General features: G+C 38.0%; 2 protein-coding genes across 2 annotated transcripts; one reads left to right on the plus strand and one right to left on the minus strand.

The window, feature by feature from the left end:
• Positions 1-1289: 1289 nt before the first annotated feature.
• ela2 (elastase 2) lies at positions 1290-3736 on the minus strand. Its single transcript, XM_079827133.1, has 8 exons — positions 3690-3736; positions 3438-3526; positions 3177-3274; positions 2911-3033; positions 2089-2225; positions 1863-2008; positions 1569-1721; positions 1290-1450 (listed from the first exon to the last, which is right to left on the minus strand). The coding sequence occupies exons 1-8, from the start codon at positions 3724-3726 to the stop codon at positions 1433-1435; spliced, it is 801 nt and encodes a 266-aa protein (XP_079683259.1). The 5' UTR covers positions 3727-3736; the 3' UTR covers positions 1290-1432.
• An 8908-nt stretch (positions 3737-12644) lies between these two features.
• On the plus strand, positions 12645-16668 carry ela2l (elastase 2 like; the record flags this gene model as incomplete). Its single annotated transcript, XM_079826343.1, has 8 exons — positions 12645-12681; positions 12882-12970; positions 14172-14269; positions 15462-15584; positions 15663-15799; positions 15891-16036; positions 16335-16487; positions 16610-16668. 8 exons carry the CDS (start codon positions 12645-12647, stop codon positions 16625-16627), a joined length of 801 nt encoding a protein of 266 aa, XP_079682469.1. The 3' UTR covers positions 16628-16668.
• Between the last annotated feature and the right edge of the window lie 783 nt (positions 16669-17451).

Below are 17451 nucleotides of genomic sequence, written 5' to 3' on the forward strand. Positions count from 1 at the left end.
GAGTTTTCATCTGCATTCGTCCAAACCGTGTCCGACCCTGCAGCTCATGGACATTGTTACTTGCTGTCTCTAAATAGGTTGTGTACGAGTGTCATGGTAACGTCAAAGGCCGTGGAGCCCCGCCTTCAACACGGCGTGCAGTCAGGTCGGTCTGGGTGAGCGGACGTCAATCTCCCACCGTGGAAACATTCGAGAGTCGACACGCGCAGAACTTGAAGGTTGTCAATATAAATGATAGACTTTTGAAGTATTTTAAATACTTAAGTATTTAAGTCCTTCATTTAAACTATTGTAATGGCCTATTTTATTCACTTATTATTTTATTTCTTATATCTCGTTCTATTCCAACATTACTTTTGGCTCTCAGGTTGGTTCGACTTAAAGAAAATTCTGTAGCCTAATTTCCCGTCGCTCGAAAGCGAATGTATTTTGGCGGTGCGAGGTAATTAAACACGTTTTTGAACAAAACACAACATTTGTGAATTTTAAATCTATAATGAAGTGATACAGTAGCCTAGCCTACTTGCTAACGTTACTTCTGTTTATGCGACCTGCACACTTTCAACAGTCTTTCAACGTTACACTTGTGGCTCCTAAACGGTGGTCGTAGCCTTTAAATGTCATATAAAGTTTATGATATTTAAAATATATATATTTAGATAAAAATGGGACAAATAATTGCTTAATATAGTCATAATTTAAGTAGCCTAAATTAATAAAAAAATTAAGTGAAGTTCCAAACGTAATTTAGGGAGGAGCGAGCCCATCTAATCTTTCAATCAACTGCCAAAAGCCAGAGTATAAACAGCTGCTTACCTCTCCTCAGTCTCAGATGTTCCAGCATCCCACCACCTCCCCAAACTCCACTTTTATCTTAGGTCCCTTGCCCTACATAATCATTTAGTCACTATGGGGGTTTATCAGAGCTCGAGTTGAAGCCGCTTCCATGAGCCCCTCATCAGTAGACAGCAAGCCAAATAAGCTTAAACTAAATATCTTAAGATTATATGGGCAAACAAATTCGTTAAACATTTTTGAATTTCAGAATTGTCAAAAAAGTGATTACTGGTTCAGAATGACTGGTCTGGGCGTGAATGGGTGTCCCTTATTTTGTAGTGATATTATAGGATTGCCAAAACCACAGTCCGTAGCAGGCATAAAGTGCTCAAGCAATGGTTATCTCAGCATTCACTACCTCAACCCACAGCACTTTAGCCAATGAATTATCTAAATTAGATATTTAATTGGAAAAATATATTAGGCCAATAATAACATAACCACAACAAGAAGATGATTAAATACAGTTTTTTATATATATTTTTTATTTTTTACTTCTTTAAAGTCAATTAGACAAGAGTTTTGTTCCACATTTTGTTGTTGTTGATGATGATGATGATGATGATGATTTTGAAGTAACCACACCTTCCACACTTTAATAAGAGGTCATCACCTGAAAAAAAGGCCAGTTTAAATATCTAATACGTCTTAAATGAATGTCAACAATAGGATATGTGGAAAAAATGGTGTCAGCTCGGAAAAAGACCAACAGTTTTGTAAAGTGTGCTCACCTTATTGATCCAGGAAATGTAGCCAGACACACGTGTGAAGACGGAGGGCTTCTTGCGGTAGTTGCAGCCCAGGCTAGAGCCAAAGCTCACAACACCGTGAACATCCCAGGTGCCATCATTTCTCTGGCAGTTCAGAGGGCCACCAGAATCACCCTGCACCAGTGAGTAACAAAAGTTTACATCAGTGTGCATTTTCACACATACTGGTTGTTAATAATGAAATATCACAAATATAAGCACTCATTAGGGATAATGACTATAAATAAGGCTATAAATAACAAGTGTCAAACCCACATTGCAGCTGGACACAACTCCATCTCCACCAGCGCACACCATGAGGCTGGTCACAAGGTTGCCCCACCAGTCAGACTTAGTGCAGGTAGCGTGGTCCACAACAGGGAGCATAGCCTGCTGCATGATATCAGCAATGGGACCATTGGCTGAAAATAGAGAAAAAGGAAAAAGTTTTTTGGGGGTGCTTGAAAATAAGTAAATAGCATTGCAGTGGAAATGCACATACTCCAGAGGCGTCCCCAGCCAGTGACGTAACAGGAGAAGTTGTGAGGCAGGACGCTTCCAGAATCAGGCAGGCAAGCAGGTGCGATCTTGTCGGAGAAAGTCACTGGAGTTGACAGCTTGATCAGGGCAATGTCATTGCTGAAAAACACAATACATAACAAAAAACACTCTTAGATTAGATGTCTAGAATAATTACTTACGACAGTAATATGGCGAAATATTGTTACAGTTTTCAGCATCAATACTCCAGTCTTAAGTGTCACATTATCTTTCAGAAATCATTGTAATATGCTGATTTGATGCTCAAGAAACATTTCTTATTATTATCAATGTTGAAAACTTTTTTTTCTGCGTAATATTTTGGTTGAAACTGATACACTACTATTCAATTTTTTTTCAAAGAAATTAATACTTTTATTCAGCAAGGACACATTAAATGTATCAAAAGTGACAGTAAAACATTTATAATGTTGCAAAAGATTTTGAATAAATGCTGTTCTTTTGAAGAATCCTGAAAAATGTATCATGTTTTCCACACAAAAAATATTAAGCAGCAAAAACAGTTTTCAACATTTATAATAATAAGAACCAATATTAATAAATGAGTACCAAATCAGCATTTTAGAATGATTTCTGTAAAATAGAAAACTTTATTTTAAATTGTAACAATATTTCACAAACAATATTAGCGTTTTTATTGTATTGTTGATCAAATAAATGTAGCCTTTGTGATCATAAGATACTTAATAAAAAAATATAAAAAAAACGTAATTATTCTAAACTTTTGACCTGTAGAGTACATTAAAATCAGATGAGGACCAACCGGATATTGTAGGAGTCCCAGTTCTCATGCACGACAATTCTGGCAGGAGAGATGGCGAGAGAGCCGGACTCGCTGCCGACTGCCAGGTTGTGCTTGCCCAGGTAGACTCGGTAAGTTCGGCTGCTGCTTGGCAAAATTTTAAGACATAGTTTTAGTCCATCTCACGATGAAAATGAATGAAACATTCATCGCATCCCTTCAATGCCAATGAGAGCAATGCAGCATTATGTTTCATGATGCCTATTGTGACAGAAGGAGCAGTGTACCCGATGCAGTGAGCAGCAGTCAAGACCCAGTCCTTGGAGATCAGGGTGCCACCACAGGTGTGATAAAAGCTGGAGCCACTCTGGTACTGGAGAGACACCTGAAATATTGAGGAGGTAAAGAGGGTTGAACTGGAGCTCTTTTCAGTGCATTAAGTTATACAATCAAAATCATTTAAAAAAATCGCATTGCTGTGTTTTTAATTACTATTTGATGGCAGAGAATTTTAGGATGAGATTAATGAACTGTAGCATTCACAATACCTGCCATGGCCAGCTGTTTGGTTTAACATCAGTTCCACCCACCACCTTTGAGGCGAGAGGTTTATAGGTGGGCTGCCCACATCCGTAGGCTGTTTCAAGACAACACACAATGATGAATTACATGTCTGGTCAGGTTCATTTGCTGCAATGCATGTGAATGTGAAAGATATCCCTGCTCATTCCGATGCTTAGGAACCAAAGAGAATTTCTGAACTCTTTTTAGAGTTTAGAGTAGACAAACGATCATCTTACCGCCAGCAATGAACAGAGCCAAGATCACAAGTTGCATGATGCCTGATTGCAGTAGCTACAAGCGTACACCCATCACTTATATACAGTAACCAGGGTTGCCAAGTAGTCTAATTCCATAGTTCCCGAGTTCCCATTCTAACAATGATACAACTGTGCTAGTTCACTTGTAGGGAGCTCCTTCAGGAAAACTGACTGTTTATGTTTACTACTATAAGTTGAATTGTGTACAATGCATACAGTGACTGTAAAGGATGTTTAGGTATGGGAGTGACATATTTTAAGTGTTGAGCATTGGGATAGGATCATTGGCTATTAGACTAGTTTTATCACGCAGACCTGGCAACCCTGAAAGTAACTAACCTGGACAGCACTACAGGCCAGTTACTATTCCTGTAGCAATGCACCGATAGCATTTCCAGTATCATTTAGCCTTGTAGATAAACATCCCATAATATCAGTTATCGTACAGGTTTTATGAATGCGGCCTGTGAAACGCACAGATGACATGCTGATATGAACAGTAATCCCTTGCCAAAGCCAGATGGCCTTTTGTGCTTCACAAACACTGCATATTTAATATTTGTGTGTGTGTGTTTTGGGATTTAACTAATATACATCTGAGACAAAAATTATATATCTGAAGACAGTATGCAGGTGGTGAAATTAAGGGAAGACAACAAAAAAACTATTAAAAAAAAAGATGATTCTGCAGGAAAACTAAATGTGAGAACAAACCTTCAACATGTTAATCAACAGCTACATTATTTGGAACTGGAAATATTAAGTTCAATGTGCACCAGAACTACTTTTTTTCTGACTATGTTTTCTCTAAAGCAATCATTCATTCCAAAAGACGAATTGAGAGTGAATTGGTCAGTTTAAAAACATGAAGTTTGTGCTCTTTCTGGTTGTTGGAGGTAAGAAGTCTTAAAGACTGATAATACAGTTTTTTATTTATGGTAACCACAAGGAGGGTAGTATAATTATTAATTATCATACAAATGCATATGAGTCAATGACAAATTAGAGTGTTCAAAAAGCCCAGATAGTAAGATCAGATTTCCAGATATCGGAACACCACTTCAGGCTCACTGTCAGACCACCATCATATTATAAACTTGCCTGATCATTAATAGAATAATATTGATTATTATTACAATATGAAGTAAGTGAAATAAGAAGTATGAATGATCAAAACGTAGAGATGAGCAAAATGCCTGCAGAATGCCAAATCTGTCCCCTGTTGACCAGACTTTTTATGTGGGATGTCTCAACTTTCAACCTTGCACAATTCCACTTTGATAGGTTTTAATTAGGGGTGTGCGATATATTGACAAAAAAATGATCTCGATATTTTCTAGGATTTTATCGAAAATTATAATTAAACTATGTGTTATTGTGCTGTACCTTGGCAGGTTTAGGACTGCTGTGGTCAGCTGACTCCTAAAGTTTTTGATATTCTGTGTGGTGGTCAGTTCACAGCAGTGACAGATATCATCTTTTCCTTAAAGTTTCAAATGATTTGTTTATCTTTTTATGGGCCTTTTTACCTTTATAATATTTTTTTTTTGTGTCAATTTTCTAATTGTCTTTTGTGTCGATTTCATAATTTAATAAAATGTAATTATAATAAGACACAATAGGGCTGTTACCAATCAAATTAAATAACAAAATGTATCTTTGCAATGGAGAGGAAGTGAATGAAGTGGCATTTAGATGCATTTAGACTGTTTAATGCAGCTCAGAGGTGACAATGAATAACCTGCAGTTACAAATGCATAAATAATGTTTTGATGTTTTAAACATAAAACGTTGAATATTGACATTTGAAATGAATTAAGACACGAAAAGATACTTTAAATGTGAATTTAAAACCGCCAGTACATGGCAGCAAGTCACTGTTAATGAGTGAGACATTGAGATTCAACCAATTCATTCAAACGGCTGATTCATTCAGGAACAAATTCTTTGGCTGAATCCGAAATCGGCCCCTATACCCTCAAATAGGGCATTATTAGAGGGGCCAGCCATTTGTAGTGGTGTCCGAAACCATAGTGGACGTTATTGAGTGCACTCATTCAGTCTTACATTGCACCTCAATAACGAGTGTACAGCCGATGTACACTCAACCGCTGTCCGAATTCACTCATTCGTTTTCATTCACTCCTTCAAGTAAACTGTATTAGTGGACTAACGTAGGGAATAGTGAATAAGGGTTTAGGGGGCGATTTCGGATTCAGCCTTTGATTATCTCAATTTTTCTTAGTCATCGAATCATTGATTCAACTGATTCGTTCAAAAAGCTCATTCATTCAGTATGAAAACACTGCGTGTTTTGCTCAGAGACACAACAGTGCTGTGGCTTTGTTTTAAACTATTTTCATTGGCGAAGTAGAGCGAAAACAGGCAGTGTCCAAAATGTAAGTCACTTATTAGAGAGATGTGTATGGGAGTGGATGTGTGGATGTGGATGTGAATGTGAATGGCCCCATAGACATAATAAATAAATGTATTATGTCTATGTATGGCCCTGCTTGTGTAGTTCTTATTTTGTGTTCAGAATAAAAAGAGAAAGAAGGTGATACTGCCTCCTGCTGGTCTGTTCTGCCTGTGATCCTATTCTCAGAGACACTCATGGTCGTGCGGTGTATGGGACACGACCATGGGCCCCACATTCTTCAGAATAACTGCCAGTTATTACACTATATTAAATGATTTAAATATAGAGTAAATCACGCAGTGAAAGTGTGCCCTGTAAATGCCCACCTGCAGTAGTCTAACCTACAGGACTACATCACGTGTATGTGTGCGCTCTCTGGGTGTGTGTGAGGGATATACTCGATAATGTCAGACAATTATGATATTATCGCAGACGATATAGCCTATGTCGATGAATGTGATGTTCATTGTCAGAAGTTTTAGTTAGCGAATCACACAGGCTATTTTCACTTATCAAAAGTGCAGGGGTCGATTGCTGTTTTTTCAAAACTGCGGGGGTCATGACCCCCCCTGTCCCCCGTGTCAACGGCGCGCCTGTTCTCTGAGTGGTAGTAGCTTGTACAACACTTGCGGTGGCAGCCTTATTTCCAGTTAGTGGGTTCTGACTGCTGCTCACTGCATCAGGTGAGTGCTTTGTGGGTTAGGGCTGTTTACTTTGTCTGATTCAAGGCTGAGGAATAGGTTGAGAATCTTAGAAGCCAGCAGAATTAATTAATTACAACTCCATAACTCCATAAGTCCATAACATGATCCCATGATGAGACCCCTTTTAGGTTCTATATAGAAGACAGTGGTGTTATCACTTGATGTCATTACTACAGTGGTATCACTACAGTACTTTTTATAAATGAATGTTTCATACTTGGAGTGTTTCTGAACTGTTTTGTCTTTCCTTTTGTGGCCTTGCAGCAGTGGCAGACGTTACGGAGTGTATTCGGGAAAACATAATCTGATGGAGCAAGAGAGAGTGGATCTGTCGCCATCTCCCCTAGCAAGATCATTATCCGTTATGGCTGGGATTCTACCACTTTACGGTATGGCCAAAGAGACTTTAGTACTTAAGTGAGGGGGATGCAGAGTTACCGCATATTATAAAAAATGGGTAATTAAGAAATTACACAGCCCCGCACATGACATGCAGCGGGAACAAATGTATATCTTGGACACAAATTAATAATTAGTCAGCACGTTTTACTAATTCGTTCCTTCATTTAAAGTAAATTGTGTGCACAATACGATCATTTGTTTTACTAAATCATGACCACATTGTAATTGTGGTTAGTTAAATCAAAACGAGAGAACAAATTAGTTCAACGTAGCCACGACCACAAATTAATTTAAAAGTAATGGCAACTCATTTTTAACTAAAATGAATGAGCTAATTAGTAAATTGTTGTCAAGAATTGTGGTCACCATTTACTAAAAGGAGAGAACTAATTCTTAATTTGTGGCCATTATATACACTCACTGGCCACTTTATTAGATACACCTGTTCAACTGCTCGTTAACGCAATCTAATCAGCCAATCACACGGCAGCGTCTTAATGCATTAAGTCATGTAGACATCGGGTGTGTCACAATCAGCTCCCTAGTTCAGTAGTCAGGGCACTGATCAGGGAGTCAGCCACATTCATGTATACCCTATACTGATTCACAACCTAGGAAACTAGGGAGCTGATTGAGTTGCATGGTCAAGACGATCTGCTGAAGTTCAAAGTGAGCATCAGAATGGGTAAGAAAAGTGACTTTGAACATGATATGTTTGTTCCTGGCAGACGGGTCTTTCAGAAACAGCTGATCTACTGGGATTGTCATGCACAACAATCTCTAGGGTTTACAGAGAATGGTCCCAAAAAGAGAAAATATCCAGTGAGCAGCAATTCTGTGAGTGAAAATGCCTTGCTGATGCCAGAGGTCAGATAAGAATGCCCAGACTGGTTTGAGCTGATAGAAAGGCAACAGAAACTCAAATTACCACTCGCTATAACCAAGGTCTGCAGAAGAGCATCTCTAAACGCATAACACGGCAAACCTTGAAGCAGATTGCCACTCCTGTCAGATAAGAACAGGAAACTGAAAATTGGACAATAGAAGATTGGAAAAATGTTGCCTTAGTCTGAAGAGTCTCGATTTCTGCTTGATTTCATTTAGATGGTAGGGTCAGAATCTAGCGTAAACAACATAAAAACATGGATCCACCCTGCCTCGTGTCAACGGTTCAGGCTGGTGCTGGTGGCGTGATGGTGTGGGGGATATATATTCTTGGCACACTTTGGGCTCCTTAGTACCAGTTGAGCATAGTTTGAATATCACAGCCTGAATATTGTTGCTGCCTATGTCCATCTCTTTATAACCACAGTGTACCCATCTTCTTATGGCTACTTCCAGCAGTATAACATTCCATGTCACAAAGCGCAAATCACCTCAAACTGGTTTCTTGAACATGATAGTGAGTTATACTCATGAACTCTATACTCAAATGGCCTCCAGTCACCAGATCTCAATCCAATAGAGCCCCTTTGGGATGTGGTGAAACCGGAGATTCACATCATGGATGTGCAGCCGACAAATCTGCAGCAACTGTGTGATTCTATCATGTCAATATGAACCAAAATCTCTGAGGTCAAAATCTCTGAGTTTCCAGTACCTTGTTGGATCTATGTCACAAAGAATTAAGGCAGTTCTGAAGGCAAAAGGTCCAACTCAGTACTAGCAAGGTGTACCTAATAAAGTGGCCGGTGTATATATGTTTGACAGCGTCATATGCTGGGCTCCGTAAGGTACTGGCAGCAACAAAAGAGCTAAGAAACACTCACTGTTGGCTGGATAACTGGAACCGTAAACTGTGGAAAAGTGAAGTGTGTTGCTCTGGGTCACTTTAGCTGTGTCTCTCACATATCCAGTTGAAAAGCGTGAAGGCCACAACATGACAGCAACACTGACCAGCCCAAATCTGCATTTTTTTTATTGCTGAAAACAATTACAATAAGACAATACAAAACAAAAAGGGAATCCAAGTAACAGAGCAGAACTACACAAAAATAAAATGAATCAAATGAAAACAACATCTTATATATCAGGGCCTTCTGATAAATTTAATTAAAAAAACTTCTTCCACTTTTCACTTTTGAAAGTAAACAATGGCTTTAAGGCACCAATTTCCCTAAAGAAACATTTTTCAATAAAAACCGTAAGTATACGTAGATTTGCGGTTGTGCCTTCAATCTTGATCTTCGACTGCTGAACATCTGCACTTAGGTTTTATTTTTACAACCATAAAATAACCTTCCCACAATGTTGCAGGGAGGTTTTTTGTAATAACCTAAAGAGTGTAAATATATTTGCCTTATGAAAAAGTGCAGGGGGTCAATATTAGCTTTATTAAAAGTGCGTGAGACAGGTTCTTCTTGTTTATTCAACACCAGTGTCTTGAACACTTGTGCAGTGAATATACTTAATTATCCTCATTTTTTTGTTATGATGCCATATGAACCATTTATGTTAAATATTGTCTGAAATTTTAGTCTAGAAAAGTATTTGGAAATGGGAAATGTGTAGGAACCCTAAAGTTTCATGTCATTATGGAAACATATATATATATATTTTTTTTTTCATCTATTACCGAGCATGTCCAGCTATTAGCAGGAGTTTTGCATCATCTATGGCTTGAACAATAAAATGATCAAATACACTCTTTATATTCATGTATGGCCTGTATGATTTAGTTCTGTGAACACAATGTTTGTTTTTTTACATTATTTCCATTCAAAGTTCTAAAAACTGTTGTGGTTGTGAGGACTTCTAGCTCAGTGACATTTCCATTGCAGCCCACTGGGCAGAAATGTAGTGTTTTATTTGTATTTTATTTAAGTCTATTCTGTTAAGTCACATTTCGGAAACTTCGCTATTAATGGAAATACTGCTAAATAAATTGAAGGTGCACTCAGCAATGTACGATAACTATCAAAATATAAACACATTTCAAGGACGATGACAGACTAAGGATTATAAATAACGTGTGCATTAAACCCACATTCTATCTTCAAACTCAATCTTCACTGGCACACACCAGGCTGCCCCACCAATCTGACCCAGTGCAGACAGCATGTCCACTGCTGCAGGATATCACTATCAGCAATGGGACTTTGGGAGGGAGAGACAAAAGGGGTGTTTTTTGTTTTGAAAATGAACGACTGAAAATGCTGTTTTATTCATGCCAGGCCAGTAGTTGGCATTTACATACAAAACTTGCGCTTTGAAAAGTTTGCGTGTTCAGGCCTTCAAAACTCTGTTGTTGTGTAAATGAATGACCAAAATGCGTTTGTCAAGTTGAAAACGTTGTCATGTAAATGGACACTTTGATACAAATATGTTTCTATCTAACATTACTTATTTACTTCTCATGCTAAGGTTCTGTTTAGAAAATTATTTAATAAAGACAATGGGCCTCATTCATGAAACATGAGCAGAACAAATTTGCGTAAATTGTTCGTAAAGCCGCTCTGACGTAAATTTTCGGATTCACGAAAATGTTCGTATTTTCAAAATGTTCGTTGAAATTTGCACCTGCTCCCTACCACGTGTAAATGGTGCGTAAAACACTTCTATGTAAAACACTTCCACGTTCTATGTTCTAATTTAGGCAAACTGATGGCATTGCATTTTGATGCACTACCAAAATATTATTTCAAGAGTTGATTTGCAGCGTCTTTTCAACATTGGGTAATTGGCAGCGCTCGTCACTGTCACTTTTTACCAAGCCGTCCAATCACAGTTGAGGAGGGGCAGGACAAATACTACACGACCAATAATCCTGTACACCAACTGAACAACAATAATGTAGAAGTTAATACTGCTTTTTACGGCATTTTTTATAATCAGTAATATTATTCAAAATGAGATACTAGTTACACATTACTACTGCCATGGATATTCTGTATCATTCATAGCAATCAAAGTATCTCAGCTGGAAAAACGCTGCCCTTGCCCTGGCCGTTTTCAGAAGAGCACCAGGCGTTTTTTAGCTGGCTAAAAATGCTTTGGCGACACACGATAATTGAATATTTATTGCTAGGCATATGGTCAATTATTCTCTTTAGCATTTATGCAAAATACTGAAGCCAAACCTGAGAAAGAAGGCTTCCAGAAGATTCCACAGCATTCACGTCATTTGCAGTTGCAACTCATGGGCGGGGATTATGCTAATTATGAATGAGCGTGCACGCCCGTCTTATTTACGAATGTTTGGAAATTCATTAATATACACACGTTTAACTACCGAATCCGTGGTATACAAAGCATTTGTGAATCTGGAGGAGAGTTTTCGCAAAGGTCCATTTTACGCGCAAATTACTCCGAATTTGCTCATATTTACGAACATTTCATGAATGAGGCCCATTGATAATAAATAATGTGTGGGGCAAGAGAAAATGCATGCAAATATCAGATTCAGACGTACACATTCAAATGAAAATAGAAGCAGACCCACAGATTTATTGATTACTTTTTACTCTTTATTTAACTCTTTAACTTCTTTGGCAACTTCATATTTGGGCTACCAAAGAAAAAGAATGTTTTTACTAATTTAGAATAGACTTTAGAAAGAAATAGTCAACTTACCACCAGCAAGTTTCATGATGCCTGATTTCAGTCTACTAACATTTATAAAACAAACCTGAGTTTCACAAAAGCATCATTAGCCAACTGTGGTCGCAAGTTTCGTTGAACTCTGTTGGTAACGACGAAACTTGCGACCATAGTTTTGGGAACCCCACCCCTGGACAGCACTACAGACCAGCTGAAACTCATATAGCAATCCGGTGCCCCCCAGAACGTGACTTCACCCCTGCCCCAGCGGAGGTCTGTGCACGCCACAGTATTCTCAGTACCATTTAACCTTGTAGATAAACATCCCAAAATATCAGTTATCTTGTGGTACTGTGTGTTAGCAGCCTGTGAAATGCACAGATGACATTCTGATATGAACAATAACACCTTGTGCACAAAGCCTGTGCCTAACAAACTATACATTTCATAACATATTTGATTTTCTTTCTTTTTTTTTAGCTTAATCTTGTGAGAGAAAAGTAGCTATTGACAAGAATTTGTGTCAAAAATAGTGGCCCAATATATATATATAAATGTAAAGTAGATTTTTGGTCTTCAGTTAAATACATTTATCCAAAGTATTAGTGCAAATAAAAGGGGAAGCTGTTTGAAAGGTGGTTCTGTAATGAAATTTTAATCAACAATAAAAATTACTTTCAATTATTCGATTATTCCCTGTTAAATATCAAGGTCAAAGTGTACCAAGTGGTGCTATTTTATTTGTTTTTCCTAACGCAGTCAAGGACATTTGTTTCAAACGATTGCTTAACTGTGGACATACATTACGTTGAAAGTGACCTGGCCAGTATATAAGCCACAGCAGAGAGGGCAAATGTTGACGATACAACCATGAAGTTACTGGTCTTGGCTGTTCTGTTTGTTGGAGGTAAGAAGCCTTTAAAGACTGATAATATACAGGACTGACTGTAGGTATGGTAATGAAATGCAGGGACAGTTGCATCATTCTTAATTTTCATCCAATTAATTTAAACAAACAAAAATTTACTTTTTTTAATATGTTTAAACAATATTATTACTTTTAAAATGCCTAATAATGTTTATTGCTATCATTTTATTTTACCACAGCTTACGGATGTGGGCTGCCCACCTACCCTCCTATTGTGTCGAGGGTTGTGGGGGGTGTGGATGTCCGTCCTCACAGCTGGCCTTGGCAGGTAGAATCACATTCCATTCATTTTTAAAATGGAAAAAGTTTATTGAAAATTTAGACAAAACATAAAAAAAAGTTTTGCATATTTGTTTTTTGTTGTTGTTGAGTATTATAATTGAAAATGCAAAACAAAATCAGCACACTTGCTCCCACAAAAAATAAAAAGATATATATATTTAAGCTCACCAGAATAGCATAATGTGACATTTCGAGCAAGTCAGCTCTTAATCATATGAGACAAAGCATCAGGCTTTTATGGCTCATATTATTATGATACAGGAGAATATGGAGCTCATACTGGAGGAGTAAAACATTTTATTAAGAGGCCTAAACTTAGCAAAAATATGCAGTTTGGTGCAGTTGCTGATATTTATATAAACCACAATAAAAGATGAAATTCTGATAGCTTGTAATGCAAATCAATGAGATATTAAACAGTATATAGGACTACTAACATATATGAATGCTTAGTTTTATGATCAAATCTTTGTAGTTTTTATTTTGGGGGGCAAAACATATAATGCAATGCAATACAATGATGACTGAGAGATGAACAAATAAACGTCCCTCAAAAGCCTGATATATCATACACTCTAAACAAAAAAAAAGGTTCTATATGGCACCAAAAATGGTTCTTGGCTCGTAATCATAGGGGAACCTTTTTAAGTGCTATATAGCACCATTTTGGTGCTTCAGTGGTTCTTCAGAGGTTCTTCACCGGTTCTTTGACTAAGGTGCTATATAGCACAGCTAACTAAGGTACTATATAGCACCGCTACCAGAACATGTTAAGATATGGTGTTATAAAGCACCAAAAGTGGTTCCTCTATGATTATGACGAAGAACCCTTTTTGGTGCCATATACAACCTTTTTTTTTTGAGTGTATTATTTTTTTTAAAAAATGATGTGTGGATAATCAAGTAAACAATGTGTGTTCATCTTGAAATATTACTAACAATATAAAAGTTATTCCTACATTTACTTGACCTGAAGAGGGACATTTTTAGAATTATACTAAAAGACCTTTTGCTTGCTAAAAAAGTATAAACTATCAATCAGACGATTATGCACATAGATTTTGTCCAACAGATTATTCAGCAAAGTTTTGATCATTTAGAGGCCTTAAAATGTATAGGGTTTATATTTGCCGACTTACACAAGGACACAAGGAAGTCAACTGACCCCTGTTCTGTTCTTCACCCAGGTTTCCCTCCAGTACAAGAGTGGTAGTAGCTGGTACCACACTTGTGGAGGCAGTCTCATTTCCAATGAGTGGGTTCTGACTGCTGCTCACTGCATCAGGTGAGTCTGAGGAATAGGCTGAGGATCTTAAACGCAGCCCGAGTTGGAAATAAAAAGTTATGGTCACACTTTAGATTAGGGTCCAATTCTCACTATTAACTAACTATTAACTGTGACTTTTGCCTCAATAAACTCATAATTACTGCTTATTAAAGGGTAAGTTCACCCAAAAATGAAAATTCAGTCATCAACTACTCACCCTTATGTCGTTCCAAACCTGTAAGACATTCACATCGTTCGTCTTCAATTTTGATGAAATCCGAGTGCTTTCTGACCCATCCATAGACAGCAATTTAATTACCAATTTCAACGTCCAGAAAGGTAGTAAAAACATTGTTAAAATAATGTGACTCCAGTGGTTCAACCTTAATGTTATGAAGCGATGAGAATACAAACAAAAATAACAACTTCATTCAACAATCTATTTCCTACGCTGTTGACTTAGTGTAAACAGTGCAGTACTTCCGAGTTCTACGGCTCACCATTGGCTAGCTCCTGCGTGAGCATCACACACATACGTCATGGTGCTCACGTGAACAGCGTCGGCCAATGGTAAGCCGGCGTTCTGCCGTAGTGCTTAAAAAGCGCAGCACTGTATTTACTACGTCTACAGCGTAGGAGACTGGCACAGACGAAAAGAGATTGTTGAATAAAGTGATTATTTTGGGGGGTTTTGAACCACTGTAGTCACATGGATTATTTTAACAATGTCTTTCCTACCTTTCTGGGCCTTGAAAGTGTTAATTAAATTGCTGTCTATGGAGGGGTAAGAGAGCTCTCGGATTTCATAAAAAAATATCTTAATTTGTGTTCTGAAGAGGAACGAAGGTCTTATGGGTTTGAAACAATATGAAGGTGAGTAATTAATGACAGAATTTTCATTTTCGGGTGAGCTATCCCTTTAATAGTTGGTAGGGTAGTTAGGTATTGTGTAGGAATAAGGGATGTAGAATATGACCATGCGAATAAGGCATTAATATGTGCTTTATTAATACTAATAAACTGTCCTAGTTTATGTATCCTAATAAGCAACTAATTAATATTAGGCTAAGTGTTGGACCCTAAACTAAGTATTTTAATATTATAGAGTTCAGTTACATGGCTTATATCAAAGTACCATGGTATTTCTTACCATTGGATAGCACTTGTAAGTGTTTCTGAACGGTTTTGTCTTTCTCTTGTGGCCTTGCAGCAGTAGCAGAACTTACAGAGTGTATCTGGGAAAACACAACCTGAAGGAGGAGGACAACGGCTCTCTCGCCATCTCCCCTAGCAAGATCATTGTCCATGAGGGCTGGAATTCCTTCACAATCCGGTACGGGTGCCTCACGAAGAACAGATTTTAAACAATTGAGCAGTGAAATGTAGTTTTAATGTTGTCTCTGGACCGCAGTAATGACATCGCCCTGATCAAACTGGAGAGTGCTGTCACCTCAAGTAACACTATCACACCTGCATGTCTTCCTACGGATGGCGACATTCTGCCCCACAATGCTCCCTGCTACGTCACTGGTTGGGGACGTCTCTACAGTAAGTAATGCTGATGGATATGCATCAAGACGATCACAGTAAATGTGGAGATTTCCACATTTTAGAATTTTTTTCTTCTTTTCTTCTCTAGCCAATGGACCCCTTGCTGATATCCTGCAGCAGGCTCTCCTGCCTGTGGTGGATCACGCCACCTGCTCCAAGTCTGACTGGTGGGGTTCTCAGGTCACCCAAAACATGGTCTGCGCTGGTGGAGATGGTGTTGTTTCTGGATGTAATGTAAGGAGATACTACTGACTTTTATATCTTTTTTTTATCAAAAAATATGTAATCTTTAATTACAATTAATTCTAATTAGCGTACAATACTAATAAACATAGGCTGCTTCCCGCATTAAAGCTGGAATACACTACACGAAATCTGAACAAATTTTAAAACACTAGGCATCATACACTTGCCGACTTTGTAATGAGAAAAACTGGGCATCATACACTGACTGATAAATGTAAAGGATATTTTCGTCAAAAGACAACAATAACAATGGGCTTATTAAAACTGCTCCTGTCACACAACACAGGGCGACTCTGGTGGACCCCTGAATTGTGCTGGTAGCGACGGTGCTTGGGAGGTCCATGGTATTGTCAGCTTTGGTTCAGGCCTGAGCTGCAACTATTCCAAGAAGCCCACCGTTTTCACTCGTGTGAGCGGCTACATTGACTGGATCAGCAAGGTATGTGTTTTATATTAACAAACAAGTTAAATAACCTGCAAATGTCATTTTGGATAGTGTTTGTTATTCTGGAAAATACTGTAATACTACTGAAAATCTTTTGTCTTTCTAATCTCTTACAGAACATGGCCAGCTATTAAAGATCAAACAGATAAATGGGTTTTGTATCATCCTTGCCTTGAACAATAAAAATATTAAACACACAAGAACGTTGTGTCAATGTATTTGCACTATACATACATTTTTGTTTATCATTTATAACATTATAAATAAATGATTGAAATGCACTTATGATACATATAATTTAGCAATTTTAGTCAAATTTGAGTTTTGTTAGTTGTGTTTGTCAAAATTATGAGATCTCATAGCTCAGTAAGTCACATTTTTTTTAGATTGTATAAAACAATGGACGAAGTGTCCATGACGCCAACCGTAGGTTTCTGAAGAGCATTTTTGAAGCCCAAAGTGGGCGGACCTGGCCGTCGCCATCTTGGCAGCGTGTCACCGTGCGTCACTCCTGGATAACCAAAAATGGGCAAAGAGGCGGGACATGGGTGGAGCTTAGGTGCCTGGTTACTGAAACCACGCCCACATAGCAGCAATCCACCTGTCACTCAAGTGGCCATGCCCTTAATTATGCATAACTTTAAGGCTTAATATAAATTAAACGAATGAGTTATACAAAAATTCACCCCCTCACAGTTGCCGTTAAGGGCAAATTTAGCTATATACACCTAAACCACTTTTTGTACCAGGCTGTAAACATATTTGTTTCTGCTGTAAAATTGGGCATTTTAAAATGGGGGAGAGACAGATTTGACTCCCTTTTGAAGACTGTCCCTAGCGGCCAGTCGATGAATTGCAGTTTAAGTCTCTTCCGTCAAGAGAGGGCCGCTTGGTCCCATCCAAGACAATTTTATATGTTTTTTTAGATTAAGTAATTTTAGTTGACCATCGTTTGTTA

This window comes from Gobio gobio (genome assembly GCF_949357685.1).
Source record: "Gobio gobio genome assembly, chromosome: 10".
NCBI classification, from domain to species: domain Eukaryota; kingdom Metazoa; phylum Chordata; class Actinopteri; order Cypriniformes; family Gobionidae; genus Gobio; species Gobio gobio.